Source organism: Trichinella spiralis, assembly GCF_000181795.1.
Source record: "Trichinella spiralis strain ISS 195 chromosome Unknown Scfld1557, whole genome shotgun sequence".
Taxonomy (NCBI): domain Eukaryota; kingdom Metazoa; phylum Nematoda; class Enoplea; order Trichinellida; family Trichinellidae; genus Trichinella; species Trichinella spiralis.
In genome coordinates, this window is record NW_003528496.1 from 1,405,581 (window position 1) to 1,430,281 (window position 24,701).

General features: G+C 33.6%; 8 protein-coding genes across 8 annotated transcripts; 4 read left to right on the forward strand and 4 right to left on the reverse strand.

The window, feature by feature from the left end:
- Nucleotides 1–933: 933 nt before the first annotated feature.
- Nucleotides 934–1,476, reverse strand: Tsp_04899 (conserved hypothetical protein). The gene is made up of 3 exons (XM_003369436.1): nucleotides 1,342–1,476; nucleotides 1,173–1,312; nucleotides 934–994 (listed from the first exon to the last, which is right to left on the reverse strand). The coding sequence occupies exons 1-3, from the start codon at nucleotides 1,474–1,476 to the stop codon at nucleotides 934–936; spliced, it is 336 nt and encodes a 111-aa protein (XP_003369484.1).
- A 1,704-nt stretch (nucleotides 1,477–3,180) lies between these two features.
- Nucleotides 3,181–5,834, forward strand: Tsp_04900 (conserved hypothetical protein). The gene is made up of 7 exons (XM_003369437.1): nucleotides 3,181–3,187; nucleotides 3,222–3,307; nucleotides 3,451–3,493; nucleotides 4,749–4,807; nucleotides 5,313–5,516; nucleotides 5,610–5,638; nucleotides 5,735–5,834. The coding sequence occupies exons 1-7, from the start codon at nucleotides 3,181–3,183 to the stop codon at nucleotides 5,832–5,834; spliced, it is 528 nt and encodes a 175-aa protein (XP_003369485.1).
- Nucleotides 5,835–8,970: 3,136 nt separating this feature from the next.
- On the forward strand, nucleotides 8,971–10,407 carry Tsp_04901 (conserved hypothetical protein). The gene is made up of 4 exons (XM_003369438.1): nucleotides 8,971–8,994; nucleotides 9,053–9,996; nucleotides 10,068–10,173; nucleotides 10,327–10,407. Exons 1-4 carry the CDS (start codon nucleotides 8,971–8,973, stop codon nucleotides 10,405–10,407), a joined length of 1,155 nt encoding a protein of 384 aa, XP_003369486.1.
- A 609-nt stretch (nucleotides 10,408–11,016) lies between these two features.
- Nucleotides 11,017–13,732, forward strand: Tsp_04902 (FH2 domain-containing protein 1). The gene is made up of 8 exons (XM_003369439.1): nucleotides 11,017–11,102; nucleotides 11,200–11,300; nucleotides 11,534–11,604; nucleotides 11,708–11,886; nucleotides 11,964–12,084; nucleotides 12,782–12,946; nucleotides 13,596–13,688; nucleotides 13,721–13,732. The coding sequence occupies exons 1-8, from the start codon at nucleotides 11,017–11,019 to the stop codon at nucleotides 13,730–13,732; spliced, it is 828 nt and encodes a 275-aa protein (XP_003369487.1).
- Nucleotides 13,733–13,898: 166 nt separating this feature from the next.
- On the forward strand, nucleotides 13,899–16,155 carry Tsp_04903 (conserved hypothetical protein). Its single transcript, XM_003369440.1, has 4 exons — nucleotides 13,899–14,158; nucleotides 14,242–14,705; nucleotides 14,760–14,918; nucleotides 15,089–16,155. Exons 1-4 carry the CDS (start codon nucleotides 13,899–13,901, stop codon nucleotides 16,153–16,155), a joined length of 1,950 nt encoding a protein of 649 aa, XP_003369488.1.
- A 2,248-nt stretch (nucleotides 16,156–18,403) lies between these two features.
- On the reverse strand, nucleotides 18,404–20,974 carry Tsp_04904 (hypothetical protein). The gene is made up of 5 exons (XM_003369441.1): nucleotides 20,703–20,974; nucleotides 20,494–20,673; nucleotides 19,701–20,078; nucleotides 18,684–19,257; nucleotides 18,404–18,592 (listed from the first exon to the last, which is right to left on the reverse strand). Exons 1-5 carry the CDS (start codon nucleotides 20,972–20,974, stop codon nucleotides 18,404–18,406), a joined length of 1,593 nt encoding a protein of 530 aa, XP_003369489.1.
- Nucleotides 20,975–23,093: 2,119 nt separating this feature from the next.
- On the reverse strand, nucleotides 23,094–24,024 carry Tsp_04905 (hypothetical protein). Its single transcript, XM_003369442.1, has 2 exons — nucleotides 23,891–24,024; nucleotides 23,094–23,334 (listed from the first exon to the last, which is right to left on the reverse strand). The coding sequence occupies exons 1-2, from the start codon at nucleotides 24,022–24,024 to the stop codon at nucleotides 23,094–23,096; spliced, it is 375 nt and encodes a 124-aa protein (XP_003369490.1).
- Nucleotides 24,025–24,574: 550 nt separating this feature from the next.
- Nucleotides 24,575–24,586, reverse strand: Tsp_04906a (zinc finger protein; the record flags this gene model as incomplete). The annotated part of the gene is made up of 1 exon (XM_003369443.1): nucleotides 24,575–24,586. A coding segment is annotated over one exon (12 nt), but the record flags the coding sequence as incomplete, so codon positions are not given.
- Between the last annotated feature and the right edge of the window lie 115 nt (nucleotides 24,587–24,701).

The following is a 24,701-nucleotide window of genomic DNA, read 5'->3' on the forward strand; positions in this document are numbered from 1 at the left end:
ATTTGTATAATTTAATAAGAGATGGATATAGCAAAAGCATAATAATAATTGCACAAATAAAGCATTATTTGCTGAGTGATGGATGATTAATTAGCTGTTTGTTTGTTTTTTATAAATTATTATTACAAGCAAGTGAAATTATATTCATAGGAAAATAAATTTGATGAAATTCAAGTTCAAGAGTGTAAATTGAAAAAAAACAAATATTTTCCTCTGAATATTCCACGCGTATTATTATGGTTGTTATATTTAGTTGGAATTGATATGTGAATATTATGTGGATATTTCTTTATTACTTTGAGCAACAGAATTTGTCAGTCCTTTTACAATATTTACGTCCTCATCTAATAATACTGCAATCAGGGATAGGTAAACTCTCTATACTATGAACCCTTTATGGATTCTTTGATGTTCCATCGAACCTCAAGCTCGTAAAATAAATATTACTAATAATAAACATTTTTATTATAAGGTATCTTTTACCCTTTTCACCCTTGCGGATTCTCGATCAGATTCATTTCACCTTTACGTTTAATTATTCTTTCTTCAATTTGTAAATCTGCTCCTATAATGGCCGTATTCATGTGAATCGTATCGTTAATAACTTCATGATTAAGTTAAAGGTAGTTGGTATTTTTTTATTTAACTACTGGGCATCGCTAATGAGAAAGATGTGTTTGATGAGTAGCAGCAAGGGCATTGATATTTGGCCGGAGATTGGTGAGTTTTAGACGTAAACCACGCATTTACAGGTTCAGTCTGTTCCTCTGCTTTGTTCTTTTTCTCTGGTGTCCCTTGATAGTTCACAAAATTATAAATTATTGTTACAAAATAGTTCTCCACGAAATGAATCCCTCAAATGGAATTTTAAAGCTGATACTCAATCCCACAGTTTATCGATCCCCATTTGACCCCTAATCCTTTATCGACCCCTTATACTGTCCCATCGATCCCAAAGGGTCGATATCGACCACTTTGGCTACCCCTGACTGCACTAATAGATTTTAATAAAAAATAATAAGTTTGCTTGACTGAAACATAACGATCTTGTATGACGATTAATCACTTCAAAATAAAACAAAAAAAAGAATGAATACAATATTAATCATACAGTTTATGAAAATCTACAATACATAAAATATACAATAACTTTTACAATCTTTTACAATAACTAGAAATAATTAATCATTGTGCTGCGGCATCTTTGCGATTCCATCCTAATGTTGATGTGGGCAGAGTGATCGAGTGTGAGTGAGATGGGATCTGCTTTCAACGTTGCTGACAACTGCCCTGTGTGGCACGTGGCGGCTAGCTTTTGAAAACAACATAAACAACAAAAACAGGTAAACAACAAAAGCGATCTGTGGTTGAAAAGTGTGAAAAGGTACAATAAACAACAATATCGTTGACCGGTTGACCAGTTGACCCGGATGGATGCGTGCACGCGCACGTGAATCCAAGCTGCCAGGTTCTCATCTGTTGTTGCTGTCTGTCATCCTTGTGGCTATCAAAAAGCAAACGTCAATCAAATGCCGGACATTTGCTCCATGCCCAGTTGGCAATAAGAATAAGAATAATATATTAAAAAAAAATTTATAGCCAACTCAACCGGATCGTAAAAATAGCCGCAAATTTGAATCGTTTCGGCTAGTGGATGTGAAAAGTTCATTTTCAATAATTTCCCCAAGCCAAATTCCACTTTTGCACCTCAATTTCATCCGCTTCTCACGCTAGCACCAACGAGCAGTTGGCTTCAAACTGCACTGACCGCACTTGACCGGCTCATTCTCTCTGTTGATGGCATTGAAAAAAACCTGTCCAAATTCTCATCTTCCTTCAACTTTCTTTCATTTGTAATAATTTGACTTGACCATCACAAGCAATCCAAGCAAGCCGGCTATTCTTCTACAGTTTCAGAGGTTCTTCTGTTTTTTCTGTTGCTTCTCTTAACACTTTCAACAAGCGGTTCAATTTGAAATTTATTTAAAACACTTCAAACGACAATATCACATTAATGATCCAATTGGATTGACTTAACGTCTTATTTTGATTTTTTTTAAATTGAAGCTAATGAAACAAAATATATCTTCTTTTTCTTCTTCTCCTCCTCCATGCTTTTTTTCTCCTCATCGCCTTATTGGAGAGTTTTCAAATCGGTCTCGTCAACAAACTTTTCAGGTAATAAAATCTTTTTTTAAAGCATTGTTCAACTTTTCTACCGTACTCTTTTTCGAATTCATTTCACATTTATGCAAATTTTTTCATAGAACGACTTTCAAAATTCACTCATCATCATTTCACTTTGACTTTGTCAAAGAGTAATTTATACTGTTTATTCATTTCATTTCTTTTAAATTCTATGATGTAAATCAAACGTGCTTTATACCTTGCTCGATTGTTTGATAAATTTTTCCAAAATTTTTAATATATAATTTTTCATTTTTAATTGTAAAATCTGGATTTAACGGAAAGTGAATCACGTTTGTCAAATTGGCAACTTTTTGCCATAGCGATCAAGCTTGTTATGTTATCTTCATTTATTTATTATTTTTGCTTGAGGTAAAGCAGAGAGGTGGAGCAGTAAACTTCAATTACAAGGTTGTTCTCAGAAAATTTCCACGCTTCATCAAAAATCACCTATTCTGAAAGCTATTTTTATTTTACAATTTTTTTCTTTTTAACGTCAACCTCGTCATAAAATTGTAAATCAAATCCTTTCAAATCTTTTATACCTGCTGAGGGAAACTTGACTACAGTATGCTCTAACGTAACCAAGAACAAATTTAAATTTTTTAAATCTAAAATTAACTTCTTAATCAGATGAATCTAAATAACAAAGAATACAAGTTTGGACTTTAAAAAAAGCAAAAATAACGTATTTTTGTCTAAACTGTCGATTCTTTTGTATTTTTGAAATTTTAACCTACAGGAAATTGTCAATTTACAGGGAAAAATGTTTCTTGTGATAATTTAATTGTAATTCACGATTTCAGTTTGCTAAAATGCATGATGCAATCAGTAATTGGTAAACTTTTTTGTAAAACTTGTTCAATTGTTTGAAATGAAATCTGTTTATGGCAAGTTTTGTACGCGCCACTGGTCTCGATTCACTGCATTCATCGCAACTTTGAATGCGCAGCAGATTTAAAAAAAAATAAACAAAATATCTAAAAGTTAATAATGAAGAGTTAGTGAAAAATGAAACTGTTCATTGTTTGAAGGTACTTGTTGCGTGCACCTTATGAAAATTTTAGATTTTCGCCTCGGTAATGCATCAAGCACAAATCAAATGTCGCTTCGAGTTCAGGTTGGATTAATTTCAATATTCAAATTTCTCATAATCAATAACTCGTGTCATCAATTATGTGGCAAAATTTTCCAAATAAATGTCCAGAAGAATTATAGCAGGATTGCAGAATTTATTATTCATTATTTATTATTTGATTCAAGAAATTGGTCATACGAGAATTTTTATTTATTGTGCCGGGTAAAAGTTTTTTTCTTCACAGTTTTTTCAAATGATGAGAAAGTGAACTGTGAATATTTGTATAAGGTGTTTTCTGTCGGGTTTCATGTTTTGTTGATAACTTCATTACCGCTATTTATTACTACTATGCTGAAAAAAAACTATTTTCTATCGGAACTTCTCTTTTATTGATTCAGTTGATTTAAACAATTGAAATTTGAATGAGTTTGTTTCTATCGTTTGTTTGTTTGTATTTTTGTGTAAAAATAGGTTTTTTTTGAAATACGGCAAACAGATTAATCAGTTTCAATTTTAGCTCGAAATTATTGAATTCACTTTTTGACACTGTGAAAATGAAATGATTGATTATTACGTTTAAAGTAGGTTGTAATATAATTTATTTTTTGTGCATCCTGAAATTCTGATGTTTCACAAAATAAAATTTGTACAAAATGTGTAGAGTTTACAGTATGAAATTTGCGATGAGAATTTGTTAAAATGCAGTGCAATTTGCGTTTATCTCAATTTTATTGTTTGTTTGTTCATGTTTGACCTTTTTGGCTGCAATTTGCAGTACTTTTATAATAAAGTTTGTCAATGGAATTTGCGAACCAAGTTCGTGTAAAGGTTTAGTCATTGTGACAATCAATAAAATTCTCAGCGAATATACGAATGGTCTTTAGCTTTCTTGGTGCGGAAAGCCGCTTGTGTTTATTTGTCACTGTTGTGGTTCTTTTATCATTGTGTAACGGTGTTCTATGACTGTGGCTTGTTCAAATTGCTCTTGCTAAGATTATTTCCAAGTTTTAGTTTGCTTTGTCGCTGTACAAATATGGTCAAATGAAAATTGTTTCATTAAAAATATACTTTCATTTTTATCGTTTTAAATTCCATTAATTACTTACAATTGAGCATTACAGTTTGAGAAAATTACAGTTTAGTTTATTTCGAATTTTGATTTCTTAATAATAATAATAGGAATGACAAATATTTTGGTATGATTTCTTGTTTGCACTGATATCGTTTTAAAATTTCAAAAGCATCTTAAAGTTCAAGCGTTCTAAATCTTGTATTTGTTTATAGTATTTCGATTTGTTGGTTTAATTTTGATTAAATCCTAATTTTAAATGTAGCATTATAAATTAAAAACTAGTTTTAATTTTAAAAAATGTAAACATTTTACTTAGGTAAAAAAAATTTTATACAAAGTATTGCTTGAAGGAAATTACAAAATTTGAACTTTTTCTCGACGAGTGTATTTATATTTCATATTATTTTTAAGTCGCTATGGTTTATTTACTTTGCCGATTTAGTTGCATTTCATTTTATCCGATAACAAAAGTAAATGTCTCATAATATGCTTGCATTACCACGCTTCTTGGCTTTGGCAACGATTGGAACTTTTAATTTTATTTATTTTTTATGTAATGCAATAATTATTTTTGCGTGAAAAAAAATTTGTCTTCTTATTTTATTTAGTTAACTTTAGTCAGTATTACTGTAAGATGAATTTGAAATTTATTTGTGAAAGTAGGCAAACGTTTAAATGTTTTTTGAGTATAAAGAATTTCAATTATGGGAAATTGTTTAAGCTACAACAAGTTGTTTAATTTTGTTTTTCATTTACAATATTTTTTTAAATAAAAAACCCAGACAAATTCGAATGCAGAATATTCATTATATCCTGAACATCATTAATAATTTGCGTGGATAAGTTTTAATTTTAAACAGATTTATAGAAAATAAAAATTCTTTTTCAAAAATAAAAATAAAAATAAACGTTGTATTGAATTTTATTTTTCGTTCAATTTGAAAGTGATACTTTGAAGATTTTATTTGTTTACAGATGCGCATTGACGGGTTGGAAGCATCAAATGGTGAAGATTTTCATTGGTTGGATACGGAAACAGAAACAGAAGAAGAGAGTGGTGAGATTGTGAATTGTCCAATTGAACAACAAAACGTTGATGCTGTTAGCCGAGACGATTGCGGTGGTCAGTTGGGTTATTTGAAAGGAAATTTGAATTTGCTGAATAGAATTTTGAAGAAGGTAAAATTATTCAGATGAGTGATTTTGTTGTTATTTTTTTTTAAATTCAGTTGTTTTCAAGAATGAAGAAGAAAAAAAAATTTTTTTTTTTAGTTTTTGATTTTCAAAATCTATTCTGACCAGTGTTTGCAAGAAAAGAGAGAGGGGACTCGGAGAGGGGTATAATGTGGATGTGCAAGGGTTGAGTGATATTATTAGTAGTATTATAATTATTCTAGGGTAGAATGTTTGACGTTGCAGCTTGATGGCTCTGAACAGGCCAGTTTCAGTCCAGTCCTTGAAGGACTTGTCATTTTAAACGGCGCGCTTGATCTTTGAATTGTTTAATATTCTTGGACGAGTCAGTCAGTCAGTCAGTTGAATGAAAAGATTTCCTGTTCTGAATTGTGGAGCCGGTATAAATGAATAATTTTTGAACAGAGGAAATTCACGCTCATTGCCTGTCGCAGTTGCCATTGCTGCTGCTGGTCTGCGTTGTCATTGGCAGCTCGGTCATTTATTTATTAGCTTTCTGGCAAAACCAAAAACGCCTATTCAATTGTTGTTGTTGCACTTTTAAAAGCGCATCTTATTTTTTCTTCTTCTATTTGCAAAGTTGCATCATTTTCTTTTCCATTTCAATTGCGCATTTTCATCTTTTATTTGCCCAACCAATGCTGCTCATCAAAATCAATCTCACAATTTCAAGTAACGTTTGAAAACGACTTTTCTCTTTCTCTTTCTTTTTCCCCCCTTTAAAATTTAAATTATTTCTAATTATTATTCATCTCATTGCAAACTTTTCCAAATTTAACCTTTTTTTTGCATTTCACACGGTCAATTGCGGGGCAAAAACAGACAGATAATAGGTAAAAAAAACATGCATTCTGTAAATATTTTAAATTTCTTTTCAATTCTCTTCTATTGTTGTATTTTTTTTTCTTGACCATCGATCATCATCAATCAAAGAAAGTTTGTCCATTTGTGTCATTTTTATGCTTTTCTCAGCAACTTTTTCAATCAAATCAATATAACATCTAAAAAAGCACCATTTTTCATGATATATATATATATATGTTTATAAATTTCTTTAACATTTATACTATTCAAATGACATGAATGACAAATGGGCAATTTTTTTACTGGAGACAAATTTTCCCATGACAAACATGAATTTCACAAAAAACTAATAGCATGATTGGATTATATATATATATATTTTTAAATGGTTTTCCATCGACAATTTGTTGAATATGATTGTGTGAGTTTTCCTGGAAAAAGAAACACGAATAGCTAACAAAAAATACATCTTTTTTCTCATATCAATCAACATTCCACACTAACATTTAAGACTGTTGCAAATGTATATTTATTTATATCATGTCATTGACCGTGAATTGGTCGAATCTTACTTGTGCAATTATTACCTCAATTATATTCAATTAATTGATCATTTACACAAACGACAACAAAAAAATGTTTATTTCTAATCAGTACTTTATTCGTTTTATTTCTAATCGAGCAGTTGTTTTTTTCCAAACAGAATTTTGCCATAAATGAGCAATTGATTAGATTTAATCACGACTGACATGAAAAAAGAAGAAAAGAAAAACAATTTTCATTTCATCCCATTCTATATTGTGTTCTATTATCGTCGTCTGTTTGCACTAGTCCATGTCAGATTTGTTATTGTCGAATGATTTTTCAATTTCAAAATTTTCAAATCTTTAATTTTCTGCTGTTTTTTGCGCTTTCAATTTTCAATAAAAAACTAGGCTGTAAATTTATATTTATCATCCAAAAAAATAATACCTTTTTTTATACTTACTGTAATTTACTGTATTTTTTTAAATTGTAATTAATTTTCATGTCGTGCGAAATCAGTTTAAAAAGTTATAAACTAATTTGAAAAATACTTTCAAGATAATACTTTTTTATCGAAAAATAAAATATTATCATTATTATTTGTAAATGTTTTATTTTTTTATTGACGTAAATTTGTTTACATATATTATTCAATAGGTATTTTCTTCTTAGTTTATTCGGGTTATTTATTTCTTTGTATTTCATTAAATGATCGGTTTCTTATTTAAAATGGTTTCTTTTTGAATTTTTCTATTCTGGTTGTTTTGTCCCAATTTTGTGCGATTTTATTTGACAATAATTCAATTGCAATTGCAGAAAAATTTTTGATGTTCAAAATTTATTCATTTCTTCGACAGAAGAATTGCAACGCCAACTGGCCTTCGGCCAGAAGCTGGGGCATTTAAATGCCCAACAATTTCACTGTCACTTTCTTTTTATTGCTCTTTACTTATTGTTCGACTTTACAATTTTACATTTAAAATTGCCAATTGAAAGAACTTTTTCTCTTCAGTCGAAAAAACAAACAATTATTTGAAAAATTGCTTTTCATTTTCCCACATATTTTTTTTTAATATTTAATCTTTAGCAATTTTTTTCAATGAATACATTACATTGTTGTTATTATTATTTGTATGATGAAATAAATATTTGCTCGCATTGGATGGCAAGAAATAGCGAAAACGTTTGCAGTTAGTTGAATACTTGCATTTTGGGTGAGAAATGCATTCACACACACACACATCATCACGCACAGCAGCATTTGATGCTATTTTTGCTCATTACACCCGCACAGGATTCGTCGTTTTTCTTAAAATAAGTTTGCTTTTCTGTTTTTCAAGTAGTACTGCTTACTGGTTTATTGAATCAAATATTTCGAAATTTCTGAACTTGTTTCTCAACTTTTAATTCAACTGCTGCTGTTGCTGATTGCTATCGTTTGCATGCTGCTCTGCTTTTGGAAGGGAAAAAATTGTTGATTCTTCAGCATCATCACCATCAGCATCAGTTGTTAGCTCACGCGTGCAAGGAAAATAAATAAAAAGAAAGATCAAGTCAATACAAAGAAATATAATCTTCTCTCATAAGCGGTACTTTTTCCCTACATTTCGCTTGAACATCAGCAGAATGCGTGTCAGAAAAGTTGGTTCGCATTGGATGAAGAAGTTCACTATCTTCACTATTATCTTGTGATATTTTGTTTTTATCATTTATTATTTCGCGTAGCATTTTGATGATTAATGACAATTGAAAAACGTGGCGGAAATGATATTCTCATGGGACGTTCATCGATCAGACATTTTTGAACGATACAGCTTAGCACATTCTACGGGGACAAAATGGTGCATATCACTCTGACAAACTGACAAATGAAAGTAGTATTCATATTTGTTATGCACAATATAGTATACCTGAACAGAATATGAGAATAAAAAGCCGAAATTCTCTAAATGTATACATATAAGGAGATGGCATTTTTCTTTCTTTTTTTTCATTTATGAAGATTGATTTATAAATAGATTTGGGATTTGTGTGAAAAGTTTTTCAGCGTGCTTATCATCATCATCGTTATTATTATTATGATTATTAATTGTCGTTTACGTCATTGGTTATGTTCAGAGAGATCCTGCCACTCGTTATTGACATTTGTAACAGCTGAACGATTTTTAAATATTGATATGAAGAATTTTTAGGTGAACGGAACAAAACATGAGCCACTTTTTAACCGCTTGCTGCAATATTTGGCTGAAATTGCTGGCTGTGACGCTTTGAAAGCGACATTCACACGCACCGAATCCGCATCAGAAGAATTGGATAATATTTTTTGGAACCATTTGGAATCTTTTTTGTCAATTTTTGAAAGTGCAAAGTCGTTTATTCAAATGACATCGGCAGTTGACAACAGCAACAGCAGTAATAATAATAATAATAAACAAGAAGCTCCAAACAAGACGACAGTGTTGCCACCTCCTCCACCTCCACCGCCGTTGCTTTCTTTGAACTGTGGTTCAACGTGGAAGCATAATAATAATAATCATACACTACCGTGTCGTAATAGGGAAAGCAAGTTTTCTGCTTCGTCTGGTCAGTGGTCGTCCACTGATACTTCGACAACAGAAAATGATTTGACCCAAGCAAGTGGGGGGCTTTGTTGTGCAAAGCAGCGTCGGCCGTTGGACAACGACCACAAGTTGAAGCCCGAAACTGAATGCAAGCACGGTGAAGCAGCAGCGTCCATTCCAAACTTGCCAACTCCGAACACCAAGTTGAAAACTCTACCCTGGCACAAGGTACCTTCGAGCAAAGTGACCACGAACGGCAACAACATTTGGCTGCAAGGGGCGAAACGTTTCGACGCGTCTTGCATGCCAGATTTGAATATGCTCGAGCAACTGTTTGCCGCAGGCCAGCGGACCAACCCTTCCTTATTGAACACGCATTTATCCAACGGATCAGCAGCAGGTTCGGATTTTGTAGATCCGTGCACGCCGAATATTTTCGACGATTCCATAAAGACCAAATACAACCGCACAATGTCGACAACAACTGAACGTCGTCGCAAAGAAGCTGTGGAAATCAACCTGCTCGACCCGAAGCGTAGCATCAACGTCAACATCTTTTTGAAGCAATTTCGAGGGTACTTGTCTATTTGCCATTACTACTTTTTGTGCATCCAGTGTGGAAGTGAGCATTTTGGTTTTATTTTAGCGGTGTTGAAGAATTGGCAAATTTGATACGTTGCGATCGTGCCGATGAAATAGGAAGTCCTGAAAAGCTTCGAGGCATGATCAAAATTCTTCCCGACCAAGATGAGGTAAGTCACCTAGCTAGTTAATTAGCTAGCCAGTTAGCTGATTCATCAATCTTTTTCCCATCTGCGTTAAAAATAAATTTCTTTTTTGAAATATTTCACTAAAAATTATTACTAAATTCTCATGTTATTCTCTTTCAATTGAACAATTTGAAGAAAAAACGTATTTTTAACGTTGCTTTATGCTTTTATTTGCAACTTCAACTTACGATCAAATCAGTCTGCAAAATTATTTAACCAAATTTTACAAATTTTTTATCTGCAAATCATATTAGCAATTGTGCTTGTTCAGAAATTTCATCTCACATCGCAGTCAGTGATTGCAATTGATTGATTTCTTTATTTATGAGTACTGGTTTTGAAAAATTGTTAGGTAGAGGAGGAAAAAAAACAATCAAATCTAGAAAACACGTTCCATTTAAATATTTGTTCATTTACAGCAATATTTATTTTAAATTATTGTGTATTATCCATCTTTATTAATTTTAAGTAAAATAAAATACATTCACCAACTTGTTCAACAGAATATCCGCTTATTTATGTTTTTTAAGAATAAATTTCATCAACTATTTGTATTTTGTAATGCACAATATTTTCTAATGTCTGCACACATCTTCACGCACACACGACACAAAAAATGTATCAACAAATAATCAATCATCGACAAAAATTAATTGCGCATGTAACTGATACATTTTTCCATCTACTTTTCTCATGGCGACTGTAAAATGTTTGATTCTGCTTAAAAATAATCGAATATTAATTTTATGAAAATTGCTTTGTGTGAAATTTTACGCAAAGAATGAATGAACATGCGTTGATGTTTTTACGAAAATATATTTATAGATGGAAATCATTGAAGGGTTCACTGGTGATCGTACAAAATTGGGAGATGCTGAAAAATTTTTTCTTTATCTACGAGAAATTCCTTAGTAAGTTATTATTTTCTTTTTTTTGAAAAATGCCATAGTTTCATTTTCGTATTGTATAATAATAAATTCTTGTAAATTTTTTTATTATTGTTATTAGCTATCGTATACGGGTAGAGACGATGCTATTAAAATCAGAATTTGCAACCAGCATCGAAGAAATGAAATCGTCGTTGGAAATCATGTTGAGGGCAGCTAGAGGTTAGTATGAAAAACAAAAGGCTAATGTAATAAATAAGTTTTACACATGATATAATTTTAAGCTGATCCAAATGTGTGCTTATAATGGTATGTGGAATTTAGTTGAAAATGAATCTCATCTTTTGAAAAATATTTATTAGATCACAAATAAAGATTCTTTTTTTTTTATTCTAAGCATGCTTTTTTTCTTTTTCTAATTTAATCATATCAAATTAAAATGTTGTTTGTTTCAGAAGTGTTGAAAAGCCGTGCATTGCCTGATTTATTGTATTTAGTTTTGCTGGTTGGAAACTATTTGAATTCGGTAATTGCATTTCATTGAAATAAATTCATAAATGCATTCAAGGAAATTGAAATTCAAAAAATTAAAATTGACTTCCGTTGTTCTTCATTGGCTAGATTTTCAGGGTGTTTACAGTGGCAATGCTTGTGGATTTCGTCTTGTATCTTTGTGGAATTTGGTTGACGTGCGCGCCAATTTGCCAAACGTGACTTTAATTCACTATTTTGCCGCTGAAGCGGAGAAAAAGAATCAAAAATTGTTATCATTTTGCGAAGAATTGCCACATGTTGAAGAAGCTTCGAAGTATTTTATTTTCCAATTATTTTTGTTTGTTGTTCACCAGTAGTGTATATATGTGTAGTATATGCGCTTGTTTGTAGAATATCACTGGACATATTGTATGCCGATTATCGATCAATGCAAGAGCGTACTCGTAAAGCTTCCCATCAAGTATCCAAATGTGATAAAGAGCTACTGGAGCAGGTTGAAAAATTTGTAGAGGTACTTCTTTTTGATATATTTGTATGTGTGTTTGAAGTTTTTGTTTTTTATTCAATTCTATTAATAATTAATTTTATACGTTTTATAACTTGATTGAATATATCAAAATTCAGATCAACAACGGTCAAATTATATAATTTTGATTTGTTCTATATCAAACTAAAATTTATAATAATTTTGAATTAAAGCAAAACTATTTTTTCTCAGTTTAATTTCCATCTAAAAATGTTCACCGTTATTTTAATAAATTTACTGAGTGCAACGCAGAGCTACAGACCGAATGAATTATTGAAAGAAAAATACAGTATATATATATGTATAATAGCTAGCAACATGTTTGCATTTCTTTTGAATTGCTAATTTGAAATAACTTGATTTTCATTTTTATTTGCTACCAAGTGCTTGCTGTTGTTCGAGTTAAAAAAAACTAAATTAATATTATAAACTGGCAGTTTGCATTAGTAGTACATTTTAAATCTAATCTAACAAATCTAAACATTGCAGCTGCCGTTCAAACATCATTTCATTATATACACATATATTTGTTTGCTGTTTGAAATTATTTAATTATAAAATTTCTTTCTTTTGGAAATTATAAATGCGACTTATAGATTTTATATAACCATGTGATTATGGGTATATTGTATTGATGAGTTTTTGTATTAATTGTTGTCAGTGTTTTACTTTTTTTTTATAGCATGCATCGAAAGAATTAAGTGATGTTGGTCATCTGTTAAAGCAGCTTGACAATTTAAGGATTCAGTTGGCGGAATTTTTCTGTGAAGATCTTCATTCATTTAAACTTGACGAAGCTTTCAAAGTTATAGCTAATTTTCAGCAGAAGTTCAAAAAAGCATTGCAGGTAGGTGAAATCTGAGCAACAATAAAAATTTATTATTTTCATTGTTTTTGACAGCGTTGTTGATATGTAGATTATAACATTTTTGACTTTTTTACTGATGTTTTTTTGTTTGAGCTGTCATTTATTTCTTTTTAGCTAAAATAAATGGCTAAAAACATTTAAAATATAAATGAAAAAGCAATCAACAGATGCACATATGCGGAATTAAATTAAAGCACCCTCTTTTTGTCAGCCGTCTTTTTTATTTTGTAACATACAAAATATCATTTATTTATTGATTTCAACAATGGGCATAATTTCTTAATAAATGAAAAGTCCCGTGGTAAAATTTACTATATTTATTCATTCATAGAAAATTTTAATAATCGAATCATGAAAACTTTTAACATCGAGAGGCATATATATATAATAATAATAATGTAAATAAGTAATGAAAAAAATATATATAGCTCTATTTGTAATCAATTCATTTCAATATATTCATTGCATGTCATTAATTTGCAAGTGTATACATAAATAATATATGGTATTTGCCCTGAAAATAATTTAATTAACAAACTGTTATTTTAAAAAATGCTTTAAAAATAAGCTCACAGTATAGCAGTGTAAAGAAATGAACGTCCAATTTGCTATTTGTTTTTTTCTGTAGGAAAATCATGAACGATTGACAAAAGAATTGAAAAATTCTAATAGACAGAGAAATGCGCCAGACTGCACTACTGAATCGCAAATTGATGGTATTGTTTTGTTTATTAAAAAATTAAAAATTCTCAGTTAATAGAATAAAACCTTCTTTTTCGAATCAGTTCAATATGTATGTGAGTGTTATCATTTCAATGTAAAATTGAACTTTTCATCTTGAAATTTGCTGTAACTTTTTTCCATTACCAAAATATAAGCCTAAAAATGGCATACGGTATGGATTCCCCAAGTCCTTGCCCAAGTATGAGGTATGCGTGTTGCAGGTAAAAGTAAATCGAACAGCAAAATGGCGGAAAATCCAGCAAAATTGTCAAACAGCTCTGACTTGGCTCTGCAGGATGTTTTGAAACACGAAGAAAATCAGCCGGAAAAGGTCAATCTTGGCTGTTATTGGGGTTTGTCGTCTCGTCGGTCTAGTCGTCAAAAAGCTCTTTGGTTGGCGTCAGACGATTGTCGTGAACGACCAAAATTTCCAACATTGCCCACTTGTTTGCAAAGCAGTTCAACAAAGTACAGATAAGCAGTTATTTGATCAATACAAAGTCAACATTTTACAAATAATATAATATGCATGTATTTGATTACTTATTCAGAATCACATCTTGCAATTCACTGTTAAGTGAATACGAAGAAAAAGCCAAAAGTGATTCAAATCCCATCTCCGTCTCTGGCAGTTCATCCCATTCTTTGTCAAGCGAAAGAATAATACATCATGTTGAGGAAGAAAAGAAAATTTTCAAACCGACATGCGCAATTTCGATGGACTGCCTTGGAAGAAAATATTCGACTGGATGTGGAAATTTTGAAAAAGAGATCATTTCGGCCGATTTGAATGGATTTTTGGAATTGCTTGAATTGGAAAAGGAGCAAATGGAAAATTCGTTGTATGGACGCCGATACAAAAATACCAGAAAAGAAGAAAATTTTCCAATTCCACGCTGTGACAGTTCATCGCCTGTTTCGAATGGTTCTTTCAAAACTGACATTGACGAAGTGGTCCGACAGTGTGAAGAAACGTGCGTTGAAATTGATCAACTTGGAATTGAATCAGATGCAGGTGACAGCAGGGTTTTTTTGTCCAATATTTGTTTGCGTGGTTCAAGAATTTAAGATATCTGTCATGTTAATGTTAATGTTAATAGCAGTTCTGTTGTTACGAATGATATTTCAGGAACCAATAATGATGATAACCAACAAAAAAAAGTTGGAATGTCCCATTCCCATTCAGCGAAGCAGAATCACCGGGACTTGCTATCTTCCCATAAAACAGGTATTATTATTATTATTATTGATATTTTTCTAAAATTAACCATGCCAAAAGGTTAATATGCATAATGTATGCACGTTTAGTAGGTATTTGAACGTCAGTTGCGTGTCATATAAATTATTGTTCATTTGTATTGGACATATTGTGATTATGTGTGTATTGTCTTTTTTCAGCCAGCTCTGTACGTTCAACGACTTGTTCTACTGTACAGCAGAAACACAGCGTGAGACCAGGTTTACGTGAAACAACGAATTCAGGATTCGTTAGAAAGTTGAAATTGTTGAAATCCGATAAATGTAGTACAACTTCTGCAGCGAATCGAACTAATTCGGGCGTTGAATACGGTCATGATGGTGACGAAGGCTTTGAAACCGCTTCATTGTCTACAGTTTCCAGTGATCGTTTGACTCCAGTTGGAAGAAATGCAGAAGAAGATGCTGTTGAAGTGAAAATGGACAGTCAGGGATCGAAAATCGCCGCTTCGAAGCTTGGCCGTGGTAGTGGTGCGAAATATCTTAAACCGACCAAATCATCCACTGCCAAAACAGCGCCATCGGTTAAAGTCGATCCGGCAGCCAAAGTGAAGTTACCTCTTGGACGTAGAAATGCGCCATCGTCGACAGCGACTAGAACAACAAAATCAACTGCTTGTCAACAAGTGTCGCATCCCACTGCCCAAGTCAGCGGTACAAAAGAGAAAAGCCGTCTCAGACCAGCAGTGATGGCCGACAAAACGTCGAATAACAGCATGAAATTGTCCAATTCATCACGGCAAAATGTTTTGGTGAGAAAAAGAGAAGGCGCGACGTGGACGACGACCAACAGCACCAGTCGAGCTTCAACAGTTGCGTTGGCTGTAAAATCTCAGGCCACTGAATCGGTGAAGCTTGCCAGTGTGCGGAACAGTGTGGTCGGTGGTCGTGCGTCGGTTTCAACGGCCCTCAAAAGGGCGGACGAAAATTCGTCGGTTATTCTCCAGAAGCCGAAATGTGTACCTGCGTCGCACAACAACCGTCTTATAATAATCAAAGAGCCGACCACCAACAGAAATTGCAACGATAAACGGTGGGAAAGATTGAAATCGCCGCCCAAATCAACGCTCAATCTTCTTGGTCAGTCGAAATCAGTCAGCAGAAATCGAAACCCCTGCCCTGATAATTCGAACTCGAAAAAGCCCAACTCTACTACTACTACTACTACAGTATCTTGCAAAAAGACCTCTCTTCCTCCATGGCGCTAAACGGTTGGCAAGCAGTTAGTTGTTTTTCCTTTTCTTTTTTCTCTGCAAAATAAGCAACCAGTATGTGCCATGTCCATGTTTACTTTTATTTTATTTTTTTACTTTTTTTCATTTTAAAAAATAATTCCTCATTTGGCACTTCATTTGGTTCAAAGAAGAGAAAACAACAAAATGCTGGCTGGATGCTGCTGCTTGTCTTTTTTTTTCTTTCTACTTCCCAACCAACCCTCTTTTTAACAGGATTGATTGATTGATTGATTTTGTTCGATGAAGTCGCTGTTGAACAAATTCACCACTTTCCAATTCATTGTTCACTCTCATTCATCATCATCATCTTCTTCTTCTTCTTTTTCTTCACATCTGATGCACCTCATTTCAATTCGGTGAATTCCATCTAATACTTTCTCACTTTTTACTTTTCTTAAATAAGGCATTTCTGTACTTTTTAAAATTTTAAATGAAACTACTGCATTTTTTAATTTTATTCAGCAGTGGTTTTTTTTTATTAATATAAAAGATATATTTTTTAAAATGATGCTCGTGTTGAATGCGATGTGCAAAAAAAATTACTGATCATCATAATTGGAAAGCTCAATCAATGGACAAGCATCACCTTGATAATGGAGCTTGGAATAATACGTTTTTGATAATATAAGAAAAGCATTTCAGTATCTGGAATACATTATGCGTGGTAGTGAATGAAACAACAGGTTATCAATGTGAAAAAAACATCGTTGAAGTGAAATTTTAAAAAAATACTATTAACAAAAATAAAAAAATAACAACAATAGCACGTGCAATGAGACGAATTAGGTTAATTGGTTTAAAATTTTAAATACAACGGCTAAGATGTACAAATCTAAATTCCAATGGCACACTCATGCATTTCAAGAAACATGTGGAAACACGTGTAAGAAAAATGAATTTTCTCTGTAAAGTATTATTTATATGCACTGTTGTAGATAGAACTGAAAATGGAATAGTGGCTTTTGATTGCGCTGTATAGTAAGTAGTCAATTGCTGTTAGACAGATTTAGGTAGGATTAAGTGCATGTATATGTATATATATATACTGTTTGTTTATTACACATTGTAAAGGAGTAAAATTTTTATCATTATTCGCTTGAATACTTCTAGTTTGTTTGCATAATAAACACAACATTTTAGCATCAAAAAACCTTATCTACTATTTATGCCTCAAAATGTGATGACAGAACATCAACAGAACATATTTGATTTATCACTCGGAAGGTAGAAAAAGAAGAAACCTGGTAATCGAAGAAGAATGGTAGTAGATACTCAACTTTTCGATTTACAATTGGTACCTGTGTTGATGTTAGCTGAGAAAGACAAAACGAGATGTCAGTAACGTCTCTTTATTTCTACATATATATATATATATATCGTGTCAAAACAACAACTGTAGGTTATTAGGTGTCAATGATATTGTTACCGACCTTTCGATGTTCGGGACAAGAATGGACTGTATTTAATTTGGCCGGAATTCAATTCCGCCTGCGACGTAATGAACTTATTACGCTGATCGATATGAACTCTCATTCTGTCTTAGTCACTCCCGGGCTACACATCGATGACTCTTGCCATCTGCCATTTATAAAATCGGAACTCGGTCTTTGGAGAATAACATGATGTCTCCAACGTGTTTATTTGTCGCCCATTTCTTCCGTTTCCACAAGTTCACGATGTATTCGTTTTTCCATCGCTTCCACAGGTTGTCGACTAACGTTCGCCTGTACTTTCAACGTCGCCACAATGATTCTTCAAGAAGGGGAAGAGTCTCGTTCCAGTCAACTCCCTGTTGCCAAAACCGCTGCAGCAAGATTTTTACTCGCATAACAAACGGTGATAACCATCTTAATGGATCAAATATTTTAAAAACTACGCTCAATAGCGACCGTTTAGTGTTTGATACATGACGCAATCTCACTTTCCTTTCCTTAGGAGCCAGAAACTGAAAAGTTTTGTGGAATGCTTCCAGTTCATTCCGAAAGTTTTCGAACAATTAGTGGTCACTCCCCGTCTGGGGCGTAGGTGACAACACATCGGCACAATTAGAGGACCACTTGGACAAGTCAAAACTGCCGATCTTCAACAGTTTTGTAAGTTCAGCGACCATCTTCTGACCACTACTCTCATCATCGCATGATAGTAGGATATCATCTATGTACATGTTCATCAATACTTCCTTCATTTACGGTTTCCTGATATTCTGTCTGATGATTCACTGCTAGATCTTGAACGGCAATCGTGGCCAAATATGGTGAACAACATAACCCAAAAAAACAATCGACAAAACCGATAAATACATGGCATCTCTTCTCCCTGTTTCCGCCATACAAATCTTGTCACATCTCGGTCCTCTGGGTGTAGTTCGATTTGTAAGAACATCTTCGTGATGTCGGACTGGATACTGATTCTGAATTGTCTGAATCTTAAGAGTATGCCAACCAGGTCAGCTGTTATCGGCGGTCCTGGGTCCAACCGTTCATTTAATGAAACTCCCTCACATCGATGTGAACCATCAAAATAATTCTGCATTTCGACGTGTTTTTGTCCATTTTGAACACCGCACGGTGTGGAAGATACCATGTCCTCCCTTCTCGTCCGTCTAAGTTCCCTATCTCTTCCACGTATCCATTGTCGATGTATTCTCGCAGGGTATTTTTATATTCTCTCTTCTTAGTAAGCTCTTTTCTCAATCTTGCTTTGAGCTGTTCAAAGCGTTTCAGAGCGGCATGATAATTGTTAAGTGATGCACTGCAACGTTTCCAAAACAATCTCGTTACGTACCTGGCCTTGTGGAAAGATAGTTCTCGGTTTATGGTCATACTTCTTTCAACCGGCGATTCAACTTCAGGCTGATCCATAAATTCGATCGACTCTAACTTCCAAAATCTGCGATACTTTTCGCAATCATATTGTGGTTGCACATCTATACGCAGTACTTTGACAGTGCTGGTGTAGCTCGTTCTTGAATTCTGACCACAAAGAATCCATTCAAGCGTGGATTTCACAGCTACTAGGCAATCGTCATCAACACCTCTTCTATCATCTTCAATAAAATGATAGTAATAATCGATTCTGATTTAAACGTCGACATCACAACGATCACGTGGGAAATCATCAGCTAGATTCAAGTTTCTCACATGTTCCCAGGTTGCCGGTGGATTTTCTTCCAGTGTGCCGCAGATTCGGTTGACATAATAGGCGTCGATCTGTCTCGCCTAACTATTAGGAATAATTCCTTTTAGCGAAAAGGAGACTCTTCGTAGCTTCTTGTGGCAGGTGTTGTTTCCCAGTGTGGATATGCACACCCGTTCACTCAATCCAGTCAGTCCTAGGCTGTCGGCAATTCCCTTTGTCACGAACGAGCGTTGTGATCCTGTGTCGAACAAACACATAACTTTCGTATAGTTACCGTTCGGTGCGTATAGGTACGCTTTTGCCGTCTGTAGGTACGTTCTGTCACGAGTGTCTCTTGTCTTGCTCGCACACACCCGAACAACGTTTTCCGGCTCGTTCACATTGTTCGATTTCGTTTCAGTGCTCTTTTCCATCCGAGTGCACCATCTCCATGCGAGGTATCATTTTCCTCAGCTACAGTCGGGTTTCTGTCTCCTGAGAGTAGTCGATGTAATCCAATTGAAGTCACGCTCTTCGAGTTCTGACTTCGTTTACAATCGACCGTCCGGTGGCCTTGTCTGAAGCAGCAAAAACACAATCTATGCTTTCTCGCTAAGGCCCAACGCTCCTGCTTTGTCACCTTTAGAGACAAAGGACATCCTTCTACTTGATGATTCTTTCGACAAATTGAACAAGGATTTCCTGTTGCGACGTTCGCGGAAAGAACCTTGTTAGAGCGTCGGCACTCCTTCTTCTTCATTTCCATTTCATCCTGTCTGCTGAACTTAGGGCTGCCGTGATGCAACCGTTCATAGATTTCTGCTTGCTTGTGCAAAAATTCGAAGAAAGTCTCAACTTGACCTGGATCCTCCCCAGTTTCCAGAATTCTGTCTTCCCGTAGGCTCAGTATCTTCTTGGGGAGTAGACGTTTGCAGAGAATCAGGACGATATCTAATGGAAACTAATTTCCTGACGTGTCTCTGTTCAATGCTCTTAATGATTTCACGTGAGTCACAAGCTCGTCGTGTAATTCACGTAATGTCTTATCGCCGTTCGGTCTGAGATCTGCTGTAGCCTGTATGTGATGCTCAGTCATCCATTTCAGATTTCCAAATCGAGTCACCAGTGCTTGTCTCGCAATTGGGTAATTGTCCTGAATGACCGCATGCCCATCTATTGCTTTTAGTCCCTCACCTTCCAATAAGGATCTCGTCACATATGAATTTCGTCACATCAGCAAGCTCAGCAATGTTGTGTATTCCAGCGTTGAACTGTTCCCAAAATGAGGGGAATCGAGGACTTTGCCGGTAAAGTTCGGAATGCTCCAAGCCGGAAGTTTGGCAGATATCAAATTCGAACTGGACTTCTTCGTTTCTACAGGTTCGGCATTCATCTCTAAATACTTCTCTGCTCTACCACGGGCTGAATGTACTTCATTTTCAGAATCCATCCACTTTTGGATTTCCTTCTCTTGTTCTTCGTCATCCGTAGTGACGGCTTCCATTGCATCCTGTGTTTCCTGACAACGCTCTAGCAGTTCAGATATTGAATCTAAAGTCATCATGACGTCTACCCGTGATCCAGGTTCACGTATCGAGGTGTCGAGGTTTTGGCAGAGGCAATTTATTCGCCCTTTCAAGAAGTTACGGCGACGCTTCAGTTTCTCACAATCCATAGCTGCTGTCAAACAATCCGGCTCGGAGGACCAGAAATGTTACCGACCTTTCGATGTCGTTACTATTATTACGTCTGATGTACCAACAATGGATGAAATAGTAAATGACATTCATTGCGCCAAACAAGAGAACAGGGACGACTCTGACACAGATACAACAACTGTTGAAACTATGCCGTTAAAAACATACCTGGAATGAACTGAATGCGTTGACCATCAGGAGCGATTTATCAAAGCTGCGGAAAGTGCTGACGAAGGAATTTTTAAAGCCATCTCTGTTGTCATACAATTCGTCAAAGATCACAGACCGAAACTGCGTCAGACAACGTTGAAAGATTTTTTCCAACATAAGTGAAGTTTTTCAATAAACTTAACCATATATGTATCACTAAACTAACTACATGTACGCAAACTCGGTTATGACGATATTCGGTTACAACGATGGAAATCTCTGTCCCCAATGCCCATCGTTATAACCGAGTTTCACTGCATTTCGTTGTAGTAGCCTAAATATGATTTGCTCAAGTTGTTCACAGAAAACTATTCGTTGAGCGCGTGAAGTCATTAGAAGCTTAAAGATGGATCCTTTTACTATTGTAGACACAAACACAATACAATAATACAACACGCTCACCTCAAAGTTACCAAATCTACCACTACTCTTTATCACGTTTTCTCGATAATAAATACAATAAACCTTACTTGATGATCAAGTATTAATAAGTTCTTACTGTCTATAACTCCACAAATATGAATCTTGATTCACTCCATGCCCTCCACATATGTTGGTATGGCGATTTTAATGCAAAGGGAAAGTCAACAAGTGATAAATTGTCCACAGCTGCAGTTCTGAGTTAAAATTAGGACTGGCAATTACTAATTTTTGTAAGCATCGAAATACTTTTCTGATTTTCCTGCCTGTTCTCTGAAAATTTTTCTGGTTTGCAAACGAATTTTATCTTTAATCATTCCAATTTTTTTTGCTCCTGTTCACCAGAGTTATTGTTTTCTTTCGTATATTTTATTTAAATAAAAAATTAAAAATCTGCAATATTATTTACAAATCAAAAAACAAATTTATTTATATATTTGGTGTAAATTGTAAACTTTCTATTTTTACATCTGAACGAAACCGACTAGTGCGTTGGTGAACACTTAAATTGCCATCTATTTTCATTTCCATTTGCAACCTTTGAATGTATACATTTCAATGATAACGAAATATTTAAACATTCCGCATCAAAAGCAGCGCCTATGATGTAGCTGATCTGTTTGATGTTGCATTTCACATTACATTTGAACTTGGTTATAAGTGAGCATGGAATTTGGCAAGAATTTCCATGCACTTATTCATTATTTTATCGTTTAATTAACTACAGGGAATTTTTTTCGGCTAAAATCTTATGCTGGACGAATAAAGAATACTTTAAATACTTTAAATAAAAAATAAAATCTGGAATTTTGTTTAAAATAGAAATTTGTGGTTATACATTTTGTGTGAATCGTATTAAATTTCTCTTTCAATATCTAAAGTTAAACCGACAACTGAATTTATTAAACATTCAAGTTGCAATTCTTGTATTACTATGGTTCAACATTCCAGATCAAAAAATATCTGTTTCATTTCGAAATGATTTTACCAAACAAAACTGAAAGCAAAGAAAATTTTTTTGCTCTGTTGCCATCGTAAAAAGTCATTACATGTCAAATTATGAAAACAAAAAATGACCTAGATAAACACGTTTATTTAACATCTCTTTGTTCAGTTATCTCTTCTTCAGGCTGTTCATTTGTTACTTCTATATTTTTGTAGAATAATGCAATTGGATAATAATGATATTTAATTTGTAAAGAACAAGACCGTCAATTCTATTTTTCATATATTTCACTCTTCAATGATAATCATTAGCTTGTGCTATTTTCTTTGTCGTAGGTTTGAGATGTGTTTTCGAATGATGAAAATAAATAATAATGAATTTTAGTTTGTATCTCAAAGAACCAACAAGCCAATATACAAAGGGAGATGCCACACGTTCAAGTGCACAAATCATAATGACAAATACGGGTTGTGAATAAACATGCAAACAATGGCTTAATGTAGCACATTATTATTGTGATATTACAGGCAATCCATTTTTTCAATATAACAATTAGTTGGTTGCCGTGGCACAGTGTCTACAAGTTTAGAAATGGACTTTTTCCATATTTTTACGTTATCATTGTATTGCCCATCTTGCCCATGGTATATATTGTAATAAAGTTCAGATTTGCTTGTTGTTGTTGTTGTGTTTCTGCCATGACCAAAGACTCGGTAGAAGTGATAACTGTTTATTCGACACACTAACTTGAACACACACACGCTATATAAATTCGTAACTGACTGACTATATTATCTATGAGCTACAGTAAATGAATTAGAAGATGATCAGGTTACATTATCAATAATTTTGGATTCTATTAATTCGATATACAACATCAATACACAACACCAATACACAACAGTTGTAAAATGGAAATTTCTGTACTATACATTTACTTAGTTCTGAAACGCTTATATCGAATATCAGAAAAGTTTCTGTGAAAACAGTCTTTTGATTAGCATAGATGTGAAGAAATAAAATGCAAAAGCAAATTGACAGGAATAAAATTAAGCAATAAGATAATCTTTTGTTAACAGTGAAATGTAAAATGAAAAAGCTTTTTAAAAGCATCATTTGCAAAGTCTAAAAACAAATATACACAGTTCCACGTCATAATTAAAAGCTTTTTCTTGAAAAAATGGTAAATGATTATTTATGTCCATATATAGTAATTTAATGGAATGCACCTATATTTGGAAAAGGGTTGATAAACAACAATCACCCAATCCTTCATCACAGCTGAATAACTAATCAAATGGCACAGTCAAGGTAAAACTGAGACGGTAGTGTGGCAATTGGATGATGGCTATACGCGGGGAAGGGGCTCCTAGAGCAGCTTACGGAGTCCAGCAGCGACGGGTAACTGCGATTACGGGTAGATTGCTTCGTAATGAAATTAGTGTAGAACATTTTTTAAGTGCCATATCATATCATACTCCTGAACCACTACGATTACAGCACTTTTGCACTATTTATTATTGTAGTATATATTTTATTCATTATTGTTGTATATATTTTTTATTCCTTATGATTGTATAGTTTGTCTTTGTCCATTGTATATATTGTAATATAGTTCACATTTGTTTGTTGTTGATCCTTATTGATTGTTGTTGTAACGTGAAGCTGTATACTATACATTTGCCTAATTCGGAAGCGCTTGTGGCGAAAAGCAGAAATATTTTTGTGCAAAGCAGTCCGCTGATTAGCACAGATGTGAAGAAATAAAATTACAAAACCAAGTTATTATGTGAACAATGCAATGTAAAACTGAAGAATCATTAATGTTATTGACTAAGATGACAACTTATTTAAAGTCATATTCAAATATTGCAAGGCATTTTTTTCAATGCTGTTCTTAACAATATACACAAGGAATATGCAAATGTAAAGAAGTTGAACATTAGTCTTAAGTATGTTGACTTTGTTATTGTTAGAATTCCTTTAACGCAATAAAAGATGGCTAACACCATATCTTAAAAAAAGCTGTGCTTTAAAAAAATAGTAAATGCTTCTTTATGTCCATATTAGGGTAATTCAATAGTAATGCAAACATGTTTGGAAAAAGGGTTGATAAACAACAATCACCC

Coding starts and splice junctions, on each gene's coding strand:
- Tsp_04899 (XM_003369436.1), bottom strand. CDS start 1,476: ATGAGAACCTGGCAGCTTGGATTCACGTGCGCGTGCACGCATCCATCC. Junction 1,313..1,341: donor ATCGCTTTTGTTGTTTACCT/GTTTTTGTTGTT, acceptor TGTTTTCAAAAG/CTAGCCGCCACGTGCCACAC. Junction 995..1,172: donor ACAATGATTAATTATTTCTA/GTTATTGTAAAA, acceptor AAAATCTATTAG/TGCAGTCAGGGGTAGCCAAA.
- Tsp_04900 (XM_003369437.1), top strand. Junction 5,517..5,609: donor TGAATAGAATTTTGAAGAAG/GTAAAATTATTC, acceptor TTTTTTTTTTAG/TTTTTGATTTTCAAAATCTA. Junction 5,639..5,734: donor TTCAAAATCTATTCTGACCA/GTGTTTGCAAGA, acceptor TAATTATTCTAG/GGTAGAATGTTTGACGTTGC.
- Tsp_04901 (XM_003369438.1), top strand. CDS start 8,971: ATGTTCAGAGAGATCCTGCCACTC. Junction 8,995..9,052: donor TCAGAGAGATCCTGCCACTC/GTTATTGACATT, acceptor AAGAATTTTTAG/GTGAACGGAACAAAACATGA. Junction 9,997..10,067: donor TTTTTGAAGCAATTTCGAGG/GTACTTGTCTAT, acceptor GTTTTATTTTAG/CGGTGTTGAAGAATTGGCAA.
- Tsp_04902 (XM_003369439.1), top strand. CDS start 11,017: ATGGAAATCATTGAAGGGTTCACTGGTGATCGTACAAAATTGGGAGAT. Junction 11,103..11,199: donor TATCTACGAGAAATTCCTTA/GTAAGTTATTAT, acceptor TATTGTTATTAG/CTATCGTATACGGGTAGAGA. Junction 11,605..11,707: donor TTGGAAACTATTTGAATTCG/GTAATTGCATTT, acceptor CTAGATTTTCAG/GGTGTTTACAGTGGCAATGC.
- Tsp_04903 (XM_003369440.1), top strand. CDS start 13,899: ATGCGTGTTGCAGGTAAAAGTAAATCGAACAGCAAAATGGCGGAAAAT. Junction 14,159..14,241: donor TTGCAAAGCAGTTCAACAAA/GTACAGATAAGC, acceptor TTACTTATTCAG/AATCACATCTTGCAATTCAC. Junction 14,919..15,088: donor GCTATCTTCCCATAAAACAG/GTATTATTATTA, acceptor GTCTTTTTTCAG/CCAGCTCTGTACGTTCAACG.
- Tsp_04904 (XM_003369441.1), bottom strand. CDS start 20,974: ATGGATTGTGAGAAACTGAAGCGTCGCCGTAACTTCTTGAAAGGGCGA. Junction 20,674..20,702: donor GCCCGTGGTAGAGCAGAGAA/GTATTTAGAGAT, acceptor CCGAACCTGTAG/AAACGAAGAAGTCCAGTTCG. Junction 20,079..20,493: donor GACGAGATCCTTATTGGAAG/GTGAGGGACTAA, acceptor CCCTAAGTTCAG/CAGACAGGATGAAATGGAAA.
- Tsp_04905 (XM_003369442.1), bottom strand. CDS start 24,024: ATGTTCTACACTAATTTCATTACGAAGCAATCTACCCGTAATCGCAGT. Junction 23,335..23,890: donor ATTGCCACACTACCGTCTCA/GTTTTACCTTGA, acceptor GAATTTATATAG/CGTGTGTGTGTTCAAGTTAG.